This window comes from Lepisma saccharinum, chromosome 15 (assembly GCF_977018435.1).
Source record: "Lepisma saccharinum chromosome 15, izLepSacc3.1, whole genome shotgun sequence".
Classification (NCBI taxonomy): Eukaryota; Metazoa; Arthropoda; class Insecta; order Zygentoma; family Lepismatidae; genus Lepisma; species Lepisma saccharinum.
In genome coordinates, this window is record NC_139243.1 from 73,780,169 (window position 1) to 73,798,462 (window position 18,294).

Below are 18,294 nucleotides of genomic sequence, written 5' to 3' on the forward strand. Positions count from 1 at the left end.
CCCCTAAAACAGTTTTTTTTTAGCTGAAACACAAAAACACGTATTTCTTCCTTTGGCCCCTCCATACACCTGCCAAGTTTCATGGAAATTGGAGGGGGAGACTAAGACCTCCCTTGTAAGTGTATTAATTAATTACAAATCGCGCACACTATATATATGTGTGTATGTATGTATATATATATATATATATATATATATATGTGTGTGTGTGTGTGTGTGTGTGTGTGTATTAGCATATAACAATGTGTTATAAACACATTCTTATTTTCCAAAGAAGCGCATGTGGGATGGCAAAACGGATCCGGATCCAAAAATTCCGGATCCGAAGTTCCGGATCTGGCCATCCCTATTATGCATGTCACCTTTTAAGAACAAGACTTTGGGAATCATGTACATGTACAAATATTGAGACGAACGACCGTCAGATCAGACGATAAATTGAATTTTCGGCCGACTGCCATAGTCACATGGTTTGTATTAGCAGCAGTGATGTAAGTACAAAATTCTTCTTATATCTAAACGTCAACCGGATGGTTGTATAAGGAACTTTGAAAACGCTACGTTCACATCTTTTACGCATGCTAGCATTCGTGTGATGCGTCTTATGGCCATAATTCGCGAACTTCCTGCGTCACACACAGAGAAAAATGTTTGTTTGGATTAACCAAAAAAATGGTAGTGGCAAACAAATAGTTTGTTTAAATAGGCGCCAACCAAACAATTGTTCACCAGTACCAAAAGATTTGGTCAAGTTCTATTTGTTTATCGTAAACAATTTTTTTGTTACCAATACCAAATATTATTTTGGTAAATCGAACCAAATCGAGCCAATTTGTTTAGGAAAACCAAATATTTTAGTCAAAATTACCAAAATTTCCCCTTTTTACCAAATGTTTTTACTTAAGGTTACCAAATGATTTGTTTTGGGTAACAAAATAATTTATTCAAAATTACCAAATCTGGTTAATTTTATCTTGCATTGTTGTTTATCATTACCAAAAATTTTGTTACAGGAACAAAATAATTTAGTAACATCTACTAAATTTACCTGATGTTACCAAGTAGTTTTATTTATGTTTACCAAATGATTTGTTTAGAATAACAAAATGATATTCAGAATTACTAAATCTGGCTAATGTTAGTGCATTTATATAATTTCCAAATTATGTCTAGAGAAAACAATGTTAAGCATGACTACATAGTTTAGTACCTGGAATGTTAACATCTTTAGAGCTAAGAAACAAAATCATGAGGAAACCATAAGCATAAAACTGGATATATTTTGAAAATTTGACTTTTTACACAATTCTTATTTATTGTATATATTTATTATATGAAGAACTTAGGTGTAAAATATGGGAAGTGACTTTTTGATCATTCCTTCATTTTCTAAGAGACAAGGTTATTAGAAACTATACTGTAGATAAATTGTTTTCATGCTATGTTTACCAATTTCAGAAGGTTTCACTGACCAATGCAAATTGTATGACCTGGAAATTTCACTCTAAAATTGAAGGATAGCATATTTTACTTTGCAACTCAAAAATGACCAAAATGTCGCCATGTTTTACATCCAAGCCTGCATGTAAGTAAAATAAAAGCACACGATCGACAATTAATTTCCTAGCAATGTCTATACAGTATAACAAGTCTGTTCACCGGTGGTATACCATGTAACATATGAGAATGAGCCTCTGTAAAAGAATGCAGATTTCCCCATTTCAGGCCAGAACTTTAGCAGAAAAACTAGTAGATATTGAAAGTTGGCCACTTGACACAATCACGGATCCAGCTGCGTAAAGGATATCAAATGAGACCATTCGATGGGTTTTTCAATTACAGACTTTTGCAGTTCAAAACTTTTAAAAAAATTCTCAGTATAAAGTGTACATCCAAGAAGAACAAGCATTTTACTCTGATAAGCTGATCAGAGTAATTTACCTATCTCCGCGTAACCGCAAAACAGATATCTTTATATACAACGTAGAACAAGCATTTTCAAATGTTTCAATGCAATTTCCTTACCATATTCTGAGAATATGAAAATTGGAAAAATACTTCATATCATAAAATTCATATACAATTAAAACAAATTTATCTCAATTCCTCATTGCATGAGGCATACAGTGAACACATGCAACATAAAAATATATGAGAAGAAATAGCATCAGGATAAAATAAAATGTACAGGTTATACAATTTTAAAAATATATTTATACTTAGTCTCCTTACTTGCAGTGAGTACAATGTTTAAATACAAATAAATATGCCATCAGAGAAAATAATAAAATTACCCAAATTCATACACAATGAACATAACATTACAAATGCCTCACATCCATAATACATACATAATGAAAGTGGAAATATGAACAAAGGTGATGATAAATACAATTAGAACAAACAAGTTTTAATATATATACTTGAGTCTCCTTACTTGCAGTGAGTACAATGTTTAAATACAAATAAATATGCCATCAGAGAAAATAATTAAATTACCCAAATTGATACAAAATGAACATAACATTACAAATGTGTCTCATCCATAATACATACATAATGAAAAGTGGAAATATAAACAAAGGTGAATAATGAAAAGATTCTCCCAGGCTATTGAACAGGTGAGTTGGGAAAAGATTACAAGCTTTTACCCTGAAGATGAGAGTGATGTTAGCTCTCGAAAGCTTTGAATTCTTTCCACAACTCACCTGGTTGACAGCCCGAGAGAATCTTTTCATCATCGTCACCAGGAAATCTTTTCCTTAAAGGTGAAGAATTTAACTACACGGCATTCCTTAGAGGAACATACCTGTCATCCTTTACATGTACAAAACATGTTGGATTGTGTTCAATGAGAGCACTGTGTGCAACACAAGTATATCTTCTTGTTGTACATACTTTATATGCATGAATATGGTTATTGAAACTGATTGTTTCCAATTCGCTGCACACAAAATAAACAGAAGAGTCCTGATCAGCTAAAATATCAATTATTTCACCAAATTGTGGGAAGTCATCTCTTATGACAGTAACTAATATCATTCCTTGTTTGTATAATGTTCCCTTTGCAGTTACATGATTAAGCCTATTCACTTTTGCAGACAGCTTTGCAAGCATGAAATCGGAGATTTCTGCAAAATAGGAAAGAGATGCCGTTTCTATTTCAGCACCTGGTCCAAAAGAAATCAAGGGAGTGTTAAAACCTCTTTGTGATACATATCGTTCTGCCTGCTGCAACTGATGCTTGAAACTTAGCGTAAAAGTAACATTTTTCCTTGTAGTTACTACAGAAGAGATTGTTTTAAAAACACTGTGTTTGGATTCAAATCTCATGCACCAAATGTTAATTAAAGGACCTGACTGGCGCATCACTTCAGGGTAGTGACACATGAAATGGTGTTTAGGTTTCAGTGGCTCCTGAAACAAATTTAAGTACATTTCATGGTGTTTCTCAATGAGACAACCCAGCAGTTTATCACACCCAAGTTGATAAGATGGTGCTGTTACTAGATCTATTATTTGTCTTAATGTACAATAGAAATACCACACTTCATCCTCATCTGGAACAAGATCTCCAATTATGAGTCCCAGATACCTAACAAGAAAAAGCATCTGTGCTGCAGACATATTCAAACTCTTCTTCTTTAAATTGTCCATTGTAATTATTGGTGGTCTGTTGCTTTGTTCATGAACACCAACATCTAGAGCTTGAATACGAGAATTCAACATGTCAAGCGTAAAGAGCCTCAAAGTTATAATGTAATGTCTCATAACATTTAGAAGATCATACACACAAACACCCTCAAACAAATCATGCATTATATCAACTGAATAGTTTTCTGTCACATGGAAAGATGGAATTTCATTAAACACACACTCTTCTTTAATACCAGTTGCAGATAAATTTTTAATAGCAATATCTTCACTATAATTACATCTACTTCTTAAAACCTCATTACCTACGTCAATGCTGCATTGCAGCCGGTCTTTGGATATTTTACAGAATCGACATGAATGCAAAGAAGAGAAACTTTCAACATAACCAAGAATACCATGGAGTCCTAAGTTGTCTCCACATATAAGTCCAATAGCGAAAAAAATTCTTTCTTCTCCTTGTTCTGTGTTTATTGATATGCCTTCATTTTCAAGAAATATCAACTCCTGAATCAAGACCCTGAATGTAGCATTATTTCCAAGTTGTACTCTGTCTGATGAATGGAAGAGCAAAACTAAAAAAATATTTTCCAGTAGTGAACGGAACTCAGGAGGCATACATGGAATGCTTGCATATACTGCCCCTAACTTATGAATCCCTGCATGTGATCCTAGTGGATTGCCAGTCTCAAATTCATCAAAATAGATTAACAATGGCAATACTTTTTTGTTTTCAAATAGCTCTACCTTTTTCTTCCATAATTTGGCTTGGATGAAATTTGACAATGTATCTGATTGCAACAACTGTGCAACATAATCAAAAACTCTTTCAAATACAAAAGGGATAGAGAAAAGCAGAGTCAGAATATTATGTAGGGGAATGAAATGTCCTTTGGATTGCACTGGAGTAAGGACACGTTTGCCAGAAATGACTGTTTTCTAACCTTGTTCCTATCACATATTCAATAGGCCTAACCAAATATTTATTGCTCTCTAAATACTTTATTCTTAAATATTCCGATGACAAGCCATCGAAAGCATTCTCTAGCAAACCAAGTTTTCTTACAACTGATTCTTGATTTATTGGGTTTGGTGACTGAAATGCTGCCTTAACTTCTGTTTGTAGGGATGACAATAGAGGTCCATAGAAGTTTGTTACCATTGATATAATGTGTTGGATCTGTGACCTAGTTAAATCTGCTCTTGCATACAACTGTGAAATGAATGTTACACATTCCAACTGAATGTTTTCCCCAAATAAGTTATCATCAATTAATTGAAGGTGTGTATCTATACCCTGATCATTAGTTGGTTCACTGCTTTCAAATTCAACAGGCACATCAGAACTTGCAGTATTTTCAATATCAGAACTTGCAGTAATTTCAATATCACAACCTGCATGATGTGTTCTCCTGTGGTGTTTCCTAAATGATTTTATGCCAATGAAGTCTCGTAAACAACCATCATCACGACATTTGAATACACCATTTGAAGATATCATGTGCTGAAATTTTAAGTGCAATATTAGTGCTGAAAAATTTGGATAATGGTTGTTACAAATATAACACAACACCATTTTGTACTATATGGTAAAACACACAAATCTGAATTTGTTACATATGACAACAGTCTACCCTTACATCTAGGTTTAGGCTTAATATATTTCACTATATTACTAACATTGCAAGTAAGTTCTCATTAAAAAAGAGCATTCATAACAAGAAATCACAATCCAATGAGGTCAATCAGTAAAGTGTTCACCGACATAATGTGCTTGTCAGATTTTGTAGAAATGTTGTACACACATTTTTGAAGCAGAAGCCACAAGTGTTCTCCCTCTCTTGGGTATTCGGCATTCAGAGTGAAGAAACTCTTGAAGCGGATGTCTACTGCCTTCAGCACGCTATCAAACAAGTACCAAGTACTATTGATTATTGCATATGAAGCAGTAATGCTTCTCAAAGAAGGTCCCACCAAAATCACAAGCGGTTGTCTTGTGAGACCATATGAGGCCAATTTCCTATTCTTGTCTTCAATGAATTGCTCAACATCTCCAATTCCCTACAAATTAAATTTTTTTTTGGCAAATTAATACAGCTGGGAGGATCAACACAAGTAAAAGAAAACAAAATTATTGCTTAAACATAATTCCCTTGGCTTTCAAGTTATGAAATGAATTATTGAAAATATTAATTATGCAAGTTAACAACAAATACACTCTGCATACCTAATGATCCACCTAAAATACTACCTGCATCTGTTTCCATAAGCATAGCATAAGCTTGGTAAGTATATTTTGAAATATCAGAGATAAAGTTATAAATACATACATAAACATATATAAACTTGTAAAGCAGGCTTAATATGAGACATTTGCATTAAACAGCTTGGTACGTTAACTATCCTAAAACTTTTTAACATGCCTCAATATCTCCAATTTACCATATATTATTAAAAAATCCAAATGCTGAAATTTGAAATATTTACAATAACAAAATCTACATGTATTTATTCTTGATGTCATATTTACTTAATATATCTGCAATTCAAACATGGCCTGAAATAATTAGTTTATAAGTTATTAAGCCTTAATAGTTACCTTTATGTGACAGACAAAGCTATCCTGAGACTCCTTCACAGTTGGTTTCCAAGTTTTCTTATGCCTTATCTGGGTAGTTGAACGGCACAACTGACTCAGCAAAATCAGTATTATAGCTGCTTTAGTATCTGAAAAAATATTGTTGGCATTACAATTTATCCTATTGACAGAGGTTATTTTTCTCATCCATTGCTGTACGTGGCAAATACTTCTTTTAAAAAAAGAAAATAATTTTCGAGTTTGAAAGAAAAAATCTGCAGTGCAAGTTGAGTGCAAATTATTTGATTCTTGGTGTTTTCAAGTGACAATCAACAATTAATATGTACATTGAAGGAAAGTTACAAGAGGCTACATTATCAAAATATGTCCACATATTACACACTGGTTGCTATAACTTTCATATGATATAATCTCCATGAATGAAGGGGAACTAAGTATTTGATGAAAGTTAATATTTAAGCCTAAAATAAATTTTAAAAATCTACATTGCATAATAGCAAGGAAAATAAATCATGAAGTTATTACCTCTTGTAGCAGATTCATCGTCTAAGACACTTAAAAGTTCTACTGATGCATCATCTTTGAGCCTGTCAACCATTAAGTTTGTCAGCTTCTTAGATATAGACTCCCATTCTGCAAATAATGGTCTGTGATTGGGAAAAATTCTCTTGAAGTCTAGATCAATCTGTGAAAATTAAAAAACATTAATACAATGTCTCATCTTCATACAAAGTCTTATCTACCTATCTAAAGTCACTATTTGTGCTCTCTTTATGCACAGGTAGGCTAATCAGAGCTGGACCTACAGTTTAATGCAGAATCTGAACTACCCAAACACACTGTAGCAGAGTTCATTAACATGTGACAATATAGTTTGTCCCCCCCCCCCCCTCTTTAATGGCTGCTGTAGTTTGATAGAGAGGATCTCCGAGTATAAACATTGTGTTGTGAAAAGGGCGTTGAAGTGGCAAAACATTTGTGTAAAAGAGTCACAGCAAAGTGTAATCTAAATGTACAGGGTTTGACATGGTGTAAATTTAAGTTAGGTATCCTCTGAAAGGAAGTGTTTTTATGTGACCAATTTTTTTTTTGGAGTTTTCACATTCTTACGTTAGTCGTTTACATACCATTGACTGCATATGCTTTCTCGAAATGCCCCATGAAATGAATGACATAAGTGCACTTCATAAATGTGATTGAGACAAATGTCACCCCTTCCCATCCCTTAAAAAGGCAAGGAATATGATCTCTACAGCGTAGCCATGGTGCTAGAAGTTCACTTTGAATCAGCAGCCACCAACAATTCAACTAATGAAAGAACAATGATGTCTGAGATATGCTTACCAGTGTGTAGCCTAGAGGTTGTTTCAATGCTGGCCACAATGATAACACTTCCTGTACAGTTTTACTCTCTTGCCTGGAACGAAATTTGAATGTCTTCTTCCAGTGTTCAATCACATCATTCCATGGCTCAACATTGTGTTGAAGCCATGCTTTGCTGTCAGTGTTTTCATCATAATCTGGAAGGTAATGGAAATATACACAATATTGAGGTTAACAACAAACTCTAGAAGTTACTAGAATAGTACACAAGATTGATTGATTTGGTGTTTTAAGTCCACTTTATGCACAGTAAGGATAACTGGGACTGAACCTACAGTTTAAAGTGGGATCCGAACCACCATGAGCCTCCACCGGGTACCGAACCCGGTACAATAGTGCACAAGAATAAGCCTACCATAAAAAAACTGTAATACTGACATTCACATAATTTAAGAACTTCTACAGTGGCATTTACAGTATATTCAATTATCCAGCTTACCTGTCAAACCATCTTCCACAGAACTGGTGTCCGGTATATGTTGGTTACGCTGTCTCACAGCACCTATTACACCACTTCTACGTAATGTTCTCCTGGTATTTCGGTATCGATCCACAAGTTTTCCTTTCGAAATTTTCTGATCTGGTCCTTGAGCCTTTGGTTCTATGTAATAAATTTCCTGCAAAACATTTAAGTTCTGTCAAACACACAAGTTAACTAGAATCAATAAATATGAACATTGAATGTCTAAAACAATTTTGTGAAAATATATTAAGATGTATAATGTCTTATACATCTATACATATCTAATAGACATTAGTTTGGCTTAAGTTCAAAGAAACCTCACTATGCTAGTTCAATTAGACATATGTACATAGTGACTAAGTACAACATGTTATTTTTTATTTAAAAAAATAAAAATACTTTTAACAGCACTAGAATGGTTCAGTCAGATTGGAATTATACTTGAATAAACAAACAAAACATATTTGTACCTTAGTCACTCAAAATCAGCCTTTACTTACAATTCAGTAGCATTTCATATACAAAATAGTAATCTCATTTAATCTAGCAACGTAAAGATTTAACTTCATCCTGTGTCTTACCTTTTGCTCTGTTGGAAAAACCTCTGTAATTTTGATACTCAAATCCAGGAATACCTCGTTCGATAAATGGGTATTTATTTGTAGGAAATGGTCGACAATCAGTGACACTAGTTGTCGCCTATTTTGTGCACTCAGGCGACCATTCTTCTGGTAATCGATAAGAATTTTTTTCCCATGCAGTTTCTCATTCAGAAATTCTTCCAATATCTGCAACATGGAAAAGCACCATATTAGTGAGTCATTTGTAGGTTTGTTTGTGGGAGGAGAGCATGCAAGCATTGTCATCTTCAAGATCTTGAACTATTCACAGTAACACACACACACACACACACACACACACACAGAGAGAGAGAGAGAGAGAGAGAGAGAGAGAGAGAGAGAGAGAGAGAGTGAGAGATAGACAGATTGAGATTTTCCTGAATGTGAAACTTTAGTCTGCACATGCATGTAACCTAAGAAGTTTCCCCAATATTCACATACGAAGATTACATAATTAAATTTTGGGCATAAAACTTACAAAGTCTGATAACTTCATTATTTTACAGAGCGGCTGTTGTGCATCATCATTAATGTTCAAAACAGTAGGTTGCCTTTTTCTGCATGGTTCAGATACTTCTTCCTTCTGTAAGGAATTATCATTATCTGAAGTAATTTCTAGTGGATCATGCTCGAGATTTATGTTTGAGTCTGTAAAGGACACTGAGCCATCATCCATCACACTGCATGTTACATAATTATCTATTCCTCTGAATTCTCTCCACTTTGTAAGAAACTTTGCTCTTGTTCCAATTTTGGGGATTAACTTGCCAATCAACTCTTCTGTGAGGACATTAAATGCCTCATCATCAATTTCTTCTTCTGAAATTAAAAAAAAATTCAAAAATAGGTCTACATTACACTGGTGTGTTAATAACTATTGAAGTATCATTTACCAACAGGTTTGAAGTGTAAGTTCAAATGTGCAAAAATATTTTAGCTATTTTAAGTAAATTGTCTCTTGCAGTTAGTTAATTTTATGTCGGAAACTATTTTTTCCAGGAATTTTACTTTCGACCCTCACATTTTACTGAGACAAAACTATCCATTATTAGTTTTGGTTCTTGCACTCAGTGAATAGTATGAAAATTTTAATAAAATTAACCCATGGCACAACAGACCATAAGGACCTATGCCTACATACATACTGTTGGCTTTACTCCCACCTGTCGAGGTAAAGTTTCTTTCACCAGGTTACATTATTCATTTGTAATTCCCCAGTTTCCTAATGACACACAGACAGAAACCTCAAGAGAAAAGTTATGCTTTAAACCAGGATTCGAACCTGCATGCATCTCATAGCTGGAGCCCAAAGCATGACACCTTAGACCTCACGAATATGGTGCAGGACATGAATATTGCAATATTTTGAACAAAGTCTTATTTGGAAAGTTAATTAATTCACAGAAATATATTACTGTACAAACATGCAAGTTCTCTGATTATGCGTAACAGCAAATTATAAATTTCAACGCAAATATTATGGAATATCTTAAATTACAGGAAAACTTATTTAGAGGGTAAATATAGTTGCTACAAGAAAAGGGTATCTTAAGTCCTATCTTTTCCTTTAAGGAATAATTCATTCCCTGTAAATTTATTTTGTTATTAGTTCCATGTGACACCACATGGAATCGCTCTACAGTGCAAATAATCACTTCTGTATATATTATGCAAATTAAGGAATGATTGCTGCGTGATGGCTATGCACACCTATATATAACATTCCTATTGTGATTTGGACAAGTATAGAGCTATGAACAAGTTAAATATGTGTAGAACATTGCAATTTACATATTATTGCTTTTCAAATTTCTTAATTAAAAATGTGCATGTACTCAGCTCTGTTCTCAACATATTTTCTGATGCAGGGAGGAATTTTGTCTACTTTTAGAAAATAAAATTTCATTTCAGAAAGGCAAGTACTTTACCAGATGGTTAGAATAGCAGAAAGAGTTTCCGCAGGAAAATTATTTTCATCACATAGTTACTTCATTCACTGCCATGGATCTACACAGAACCTTAAGTAATAATTATTTCAATTAGGTTGAGAGATTCTTGAACCTGCCTAACCTACATACCATATTTATTTTTGCCTGAAATTATTTTTTAAGAGATGCATAGAATTTGACTGCTTAATCTAACAACCAGTGCAAATTAAGATGAAATATAATCTGAGAGTTTAGCCAGTCTCACTTGCTCACTTGCCGATCCACCTCAGACTGAAAACTATCATAAAATATTTTTACGCCCTCAGTTCGCAAAGGCAGCAAGAGGGGGGAAGGGGAGGGGGTCCTCACATGATCCTTAAAACAATGCCAACTGAACAAACTATATACCACTGCACAAGTTTAGATGCTAATAACTGTTGAATAAAGTGAAAAGTAATGTTTTCTCCAAAACTAATAAGAGAATAATGTTGGCTCTGTTGAAAAATGCTGCACATGTAGTTCGTAGCAGTCAATGAGTGCATAATATTTCAAGTTGATGTACCACTGATAGCAGTTAACGGACACACTAGTATAAAGTTTCAGTACTCTTACATTACAACAGAGGCTGCATATTCTAATGAATTCCTTCTCCATACAGTTTTGAAATATATTCCCCAATATGGACTAGTCAAATTAATTACATGAACTTCACAACAATATTCAAAATGCAGAAACTCATTCTGTTACGAAAATGTATATCTCAGAAATGAACACAAGTAAGTACCTCATCAGATTGTTAGAATAGCAGAAACTGTTTTTGCAGGAAAATTATTTTCATCATGTAGTTACATGCTATTTCTCTCACTACCATGGATCTATAAGTTAAATTATTTACACAGAACCTTAAGTGTGTGGTTTAACAATTCAACGATCCTTAAGTAAGGAAGCTAGAAGGAAGGAAGTGAGGACAGACCTAAGTGCCTTGTGAGACTTGCATTAACCTTTGTACAAAAATAAATCCCCACTCACAGACAAATGGAGAAAACATAATTACTAATCCAGTGAGAGACTCCAGAATTTTACACTTAAAGTGATTTAGAAAATTAATGCGTAAGTCAACTTTGAATATGCAATCACAGTTGATTTGTGGTTGTATTTTTCACCAGAAATTCCACAATCATATGTGCAAAAGGTTTAAATCTAGATGCTTTTATTTTCAGAATTTCAAACCATGCTCTTTTGGAACTATATTATGATTCATGTTAAAGAATACTGGGTTCTGCACAATACTCTTTGCTTGAGATGCATTTTTGTTAAAAAAACAAACGACAATTTGTACTGCTACTGCAAGTGTCACATGACATACGATTGAAGGGGTACGTTAATAATTCTGGTTTAGGGCTGTTAGCATTAAAATTACTTCTGTAAATACTTCCAACATGTGACAATGCAATTCCTGGTTTCAGCACTATCTGCTCTTCTCATCACCTGATGAAGGTAGTTGTGGTCAATATTAACAAAAAATCTCATACAAGGCAATCTGTATCTCATTTAAAAATGAACGTTTTCATTCACCAGGTGGTGAGAAGAACAGAAATCAGTGCTTGCATCAATGTATGTACTCAGGTTCTTAAATAAAAATTTCACACATTCTCAAAAACTTTCATTAAATCACTCAAAAGAGACAGTAAAATATTATTAAAATAAAATGTCAATGTAATTATTTAGGCCTTGACTATTTTCACCAGATGGTGAGAATAGCATTATGACTATCTTCACTAGGTGGTGAAAATAGCATGTGGGTCTATTTTCACAAGGGAATGAGAACAGCGTATGTGGCTATATTAACCAGGAAAATAATTACCTGAATCATACCACAATATTGTCCTATCTCATTTTACTATATTCATTTGCAGTGTTGATAACTTACTGCTAAAAAGGTATTTTAAATTAAAAATGGGTGTTGCTACTACTGTGACCACGTAGTGAGAATAGCAGAAAGTGCTGAAGACCGGGAATTACATGATCACATGATTGGAAGTATTTACAGAAGTAATTTGAATGCTAATATCACTAAACCTGACCTGCCTAACCTAACAACGAAAGCATTTAGGAATGTAATATCCTTCATACTCATGTGACATATTGGCAGCACCAGTCCATCATGTGGTATTTTCCCAACTCCATGTCAAACAAAAGAAAATATTTGTCTCCTGCATGAAAATAATTGCACACAGACGTAAGCTTCGTACACAAGTATTTATCTAAGTAATTCTAATGCTAATAGCACTATTCCTTACCTGCCTAACCTAACAATGAAAGCATTTAAAACGTAATACCCCCTCACCCTCATGTGACACGTTGGCAGCACCAGTCCATTGTGCGGTATTTTCCCAACTCCATGGCATACAGAAAAAAAATACTTATCTACTGCACGAAAATAATTGCACACATACGTAAGCTTCGTACACAAGTATTGGAACGACTTGAGATGACCGGACCCCTCTCCGATTTTCTTCATATTTGGGATACTCACTAATTGAGGCTTCCTAATCACGAATCTGAAGTTAAAATTTGTCGGAAACATCTAGAAATTGCAAAATAAGCTAAAATAAGGAGTTAGTTTTCGGAATGGAAACTGTCGATTTTCGTGATTTTATTTGTTTCACAACCAAATTCCTGATACTATCACAACACCAAATTTTAACTATGTTTGCCTAACCTAACCGAAACTAACCTAACCACGCGCCAATGGTTCAGTAAGTATGAGCAGTACTATAAAAATCGGAGAGCGGTCCGGTTGTGAAAATTGATTTGCTTATTTTGCAATTTCTAGACGTTTCCGACAAATTTTAACTTTAGATTCATGATTAGGATGCCTCAATTAATGAGTATGTCAAATATGAAGAAAATCGGAGAGGGGTCCGGTCATCTCAAGTCATACCCAAGTATTTACCGAAGTAATTTTAATGCTAATAGCACTAAACCTGACCTGCCTAACCTAACAATGAAAGCAATTGGGAACATAATAGCCCCTCATACTCATGTGACATATTGGCAGCACCAGTCCATCATGTGGTATTTTCCCAACTCCATGTCAAACAAAAGAAAATATTTGTCTCCTGCATGAAAATAATTGCACACAGACGTAAGCTTCGTACACAAGTATTTATCTAAGTAATTCTAATGCTAATAGCACTATTCCTTACCTGCCTAACCTAACAATGAAAGCATTTAAAACGTAATACCCCCTCACCCTCATGTGACACATTGGCAGCACCAGTCCATTGTGCGGTATTTTCCCAACTCCATGGCATACAGAAAAAAAATACTTATCTACTGCACGAAAATAATTGCACACATACGTAAGCTTCGTACACAAGTATTGGAACGACTTGAGATGACCGGACCCCTCTCCGATTTTCTTCATATTTGGGATACTCACTAATTGAGGCTTCCTAATCACGAATCTGAAGTTAAAATTTGTCGGAAACATCTAGAAATTGCAAAATAAGCTAAAATAAGGAGTTAGTTTTCGGAATGGAAACTGTCGATTTTCGTGATTTTATTTGTTTCACAACCAAATTCCTGATACTATCACAACACCAAATTTTAACTATGTTTGCCTAACCTAACCGAAACTAACCTAACCACGCGCCAATGGTTCAGTAAGTATGAGCAGTACTATAAAAATCGGAGAGCGGTCCGGTTGCGAAAATTGATTTGCTTATTTTGCAATTTCTAGACGTTTCCGACAAATTTTAACTTTAGATTCATGATTAGGATGCCTCAATTAATGAGTATGTCAAATATGAAGAAAATCGGAGAGGGGTCCGGTCATCTCAAGTCATACCCAAGTATTTACCGAAGTAATTTTAATGCTAATAGCACTAAACCTGACCTGCCTAACCTAACAATGAAAGCAATTGGGAACATAATAGCCCCTCATACTCATGTGACATATTGGCAGCACCAGTCCATTGTGTGGCATGCAGAAAAAAAAGTACTTTGTTTCCTGCACGAAAATAATTGCACACAGACGTAAGCTTTGTACACATCAGCAACCAAAGAATACACACATCGATGTAGCAGGCCACGCCAGGTTGTAGATCATGCACATAGTTTAAAATCTTGTGAAAATAACTCAAAAGGTAGCTTCACCACCTGGTGAAAATAGTCACTCAGAATTATTAACACAGAGTAACAGGCTTCATCAGGTGGTAAAACTACATTTTGTTCTATTTTCAGAAAGTCACATTATTTTTCATGTCTACCTTGTATGAAATTTCTCTTTTGGTACCTCTACCAAAAAAATAATCCATTAGCACCTTTCTAAAAAAATAATGAGTGGGAAATTTCTGTAGTTGAGTATGTTAGTCAGGTTTCAATAGCTCTCTCATATTAATCTTGATTTTTACATTTTCCAGCTAGTTACTTAACTTTGAAATCAATTGATTGAGTGAAATATTAGCCATAATTTAGTAAAAGTTCCTTACTTTACATAATATTCTGCAGAAATGCTTTTTTCATTTACAGGCTGCAGCACCGTAACATGTCCAAGAATTTCAATTTTCACCAATACTAATTTTGAATGGTAAATTATCACACAACACATACAGTTTCAACTAAAAATTTATTAATTGAAACTTGCTGTGTAATCATCATTTTTGATTATATTAAAGACTACAAAAAAAAAAAAAGATTTAAGGCACGTGCTACATGCAGTATCCCCTCGTGGTGAAATAAAATCTCATGAAAGTAACACATTTTCTTCAAATAAACTGTTCTAATTTTCTGTAATTTGCATTTGGATGGAAGTTGCAGAAAACTTAAATTGCAAAGATAGAAGTCTAGACCTAGGGGCACTTTAAACCATGTGGCAACTATCTTGCAATAGTACAAACACGCATGCTGCACACAAACAAAATAATCTATCTCGAAATTTGCTCTCTATCATAATAATTTTATGCCAGATGCATATTGGTGTAAATGCTTGAGAATACTAAATAATAATAATAATAATAAAATCGCCTTTATTGGAGCGGGCGTGTTTCGGCCTCTAGGGCCGTTCTTACAACATAGCCTTGTTTGAAAAAGACGCCATCTTCATAAATATTAGATACATTGTGAACTCGTGGATGATGATAACATTAATTTTGATCACATAAAGCCAAATATGTAAATGCTTTCACACTAGATGGAGTACATTTCCTGGTATAGGTGTACAGCACATAATGGCTATGAACTTGCCTAAATAAGGTTATGTGAATACGAAAAAGTGCTACTTTCGTTAGGTGGATGAAAATTACAAATAACTGTGCATATATACATAAATATATATTCAACTCGCTCTACTATAATGAACGTAGTTAATACTCAGAAGTTCCTTTTTGGCCAACCACTACCACCACGTGGCAACGAAGAAAAGAAAAAAGAAAAGAAATATAATTAGCCTGAAACTTGAATTTTACCTTAAATTATTAATATAATTATTCACTTACCTCGGAAAATCTCGATAAGTGGAGCCAAGCCCCAACTTTCTAATCTCGACTTCACAACATCATCCATTATGAGGGGGAAAAATATTTCTTCTGTTCCGTGGTCCGTATTTTCAGTCCGACGAGCTCGACCACCAAAATCCTAAAGAAATGACCTAGCCTAGACAAAGACTGTCTTTGCCTTGTGGTCACTCGCACTCGTGTTTTGCGCATGCGCTGAGAACAGTCCTGACGCACAAAATTCACTGAAATTCTTGCTGAAATTCACCGTGCGATCGTTCAGATACAGCGGTTTGTGTTTTTGAACGTGCGTACGCCATAACAGACGTATACTTTTAGCGTGTGCGTAATGGTAAATGTTATCTAGTTATTGTAAATTTAACCAAACGTTTTGTTTCTCTTCACTTAAATGTGTATAATTTTGTTTACGAGTACCATATTTCGTCTAACCAAATTTTTTTGTATTCTTAAACAAAATGCTTTAGTAATTACAAGTAACATTTGGTTATCGGAAACAAAAAGCATAACCAAACAACTCAACCAAACTTTTTTGGTAATTCCAAACAAACCAGTTTTTTCTGTGCAAATCTGGGAGAATAACAAAGGGCGTTGCACCGTCATTTTGAACAATTCGATTTTGAGAAATTCCTGAACAATAAATTATCTGAAGGGGATAAGAACATGGACCTATGCTGTGATTAAATTAACATTGAGTAGTAGGAAAATGGCGGAGCTGACTCACCCGGGTGAGTCGTAGCCTTTTACGCTGTGTATTTTAAGGTACCTTCACGGGAAATCACCTATAGGGTAGTACCTTCACGGTTAACCCCCGAAATCACCTATAGGGTAGTACCTTCACGGTTAACCCAGTACCTTCACCGGAAAACACCTATAGGGCACTACCTTCACGGTAATTTTGGGCGAATCGTAGCCTTTTACGCTGTATATTTTAAGGGTACCTTCACCGGAAAGCACCTACAGGGCACTACCTTCACGGTTATTTTCCAAACAGCCCAAAATAACAACTACCTTTCACGGTCTTTCTAGTACCTTCACGGTTAACCCAGTACCTTCACCGGAAAGCACCTATAGAGCACTACCTTCACGGTTAACCCAGTACCTTCACGGGAAAGCACCTATATGACAGTGCCTTCACGGTTAACCCAGTACCTTCACCGGAAAGCACCTATTTTAAACGAGCCGTAGCCTTTTACGCTGTATATTTTAAGGGTACCTTCACCGGAAAGCATCTATAGGGTAGTAGCGAATCGTAGCCTTTTACGCTGTATATTTTAAGGGTACCTTCACGGGAAAGCACCTATAGAGCAGTACCTTCACGGTTAACCCAGTACCATCACGGGAAAGCACCTATAGAGGAGTACCTTCACGGTTAACACAATACCATCATGGGAAAGCACCTATAGAGCAGTACCTTCACGGTTAACCCAGTACCATCACGGGAAAGCACCTATAGAGCAGTACCTTCACGGTTATTTTCCAAACAGCCCAAAATGACAACCCCCTTTCACGGTTTTTTCCAAACCTAACGCAGGTAACTGTCAGCGTTGGCAACTCTGCGTTGCCGTTTACGCTGTATATTACAAGAGTTCACGGTGTACGTTAACCTTACTGTCAGCGTTGCCAACTCTGCGTAGCCGTTTACGCTGTATATTACAAGAGTTCACGGTGCCTCGCTGTCAGCGTTGCCAACTCTGCGTAGCCGTTTACGCTGTATATTACAAGAGTTCACGGTGCCTTGCTGAAAGCGTTGCCAACTCTGCGTAGCCGTTTACGCTGTATATTCACGGTGCCTCGATGTCAGCGTTGCCAACTCTGCGTAGCCGTTTACGCTGTATATTCACGGCGCCTCGCTGTCAGCGTTGCCAACTCTGCGTAGCCGTTTACGCTGTATATTACAAGAGTTCACGGTGCCTCGCTGAAAGCGTTGCCAACTCTGCGTAGCCGTTTACGCTGTATATTCACGGTGCCTCGCTGTCAGCGTTGCCAACTCTGCGTAGCCGTTTACGCTGTATATTTAAAGTTCGTTCACGGTGCCTCGCTGTCAGCGTTGCCAACTCTGCCATCAAAATTTCACCACAATATTTTACGAGTTAGTCTAACCTAGTGAGTTGGCAACATTTATTCTATC

General features: G+C 35.4%; 1 protein-coding gene across 1 annotated transcript; it reads right to left on the minus strand.

The window, feature by feature from the left end:
- Nucleotides 1-5,379: 5,379 nt before the first annotated feature.
- Nucleotides 5,380-16,665, minus strand: LOC145999334 (uncharacterized). Its single transcript, XM_083136275.1, has 8 exons — nt 16,149-16,665; nt 9,198-9,538; nt 8,681-8,887; nt 8,076-8,253; nt 7,598-7,773; nt 6,779-6,938; nt 6,254-6,381; nt 5,380-5,715 (listed from the first exon to the last, which is right to left on the minus strand). The coding sequence occupies exons 1-8, from the start codon at nt 16,213-16,215 to the stop codon at nt 5,380-5,382; spliced, it is 1,593 nt and encodes a 530-aa protein (XP_082992401.1). The 5' UTR covers nt 16,216-16,665.
- Between the last annotated feature and the right edge of the window lie 1,629 nt (nt 16,666-18,294).

Excerpts from the sequence above, each read along its gene's own strand:
- LOC145999334 (XM_083136275.1), bottom strand. The coding sequence starts at position 16,215 with ATGGATGATGTTGTGAAGTCGAGATTAGAAAGTTGGGGCTTGGCTCCA. Across the intron at positions 9,539-16,148 it reads ACTTATCGAGATTTTCCGAG|AAGAAGAAATTGATGATGAG; the intron begins GTAAGTGAATAA and ends TTTTAATTTCAG. Across the intron at positions 6,382-6,778 it reads CGATGAATCTGCTACAAGAG|ATACTAAAGCAGCTATAATA; the intron begins GTAATAACTTCA and ends ATATTTTTTCAG.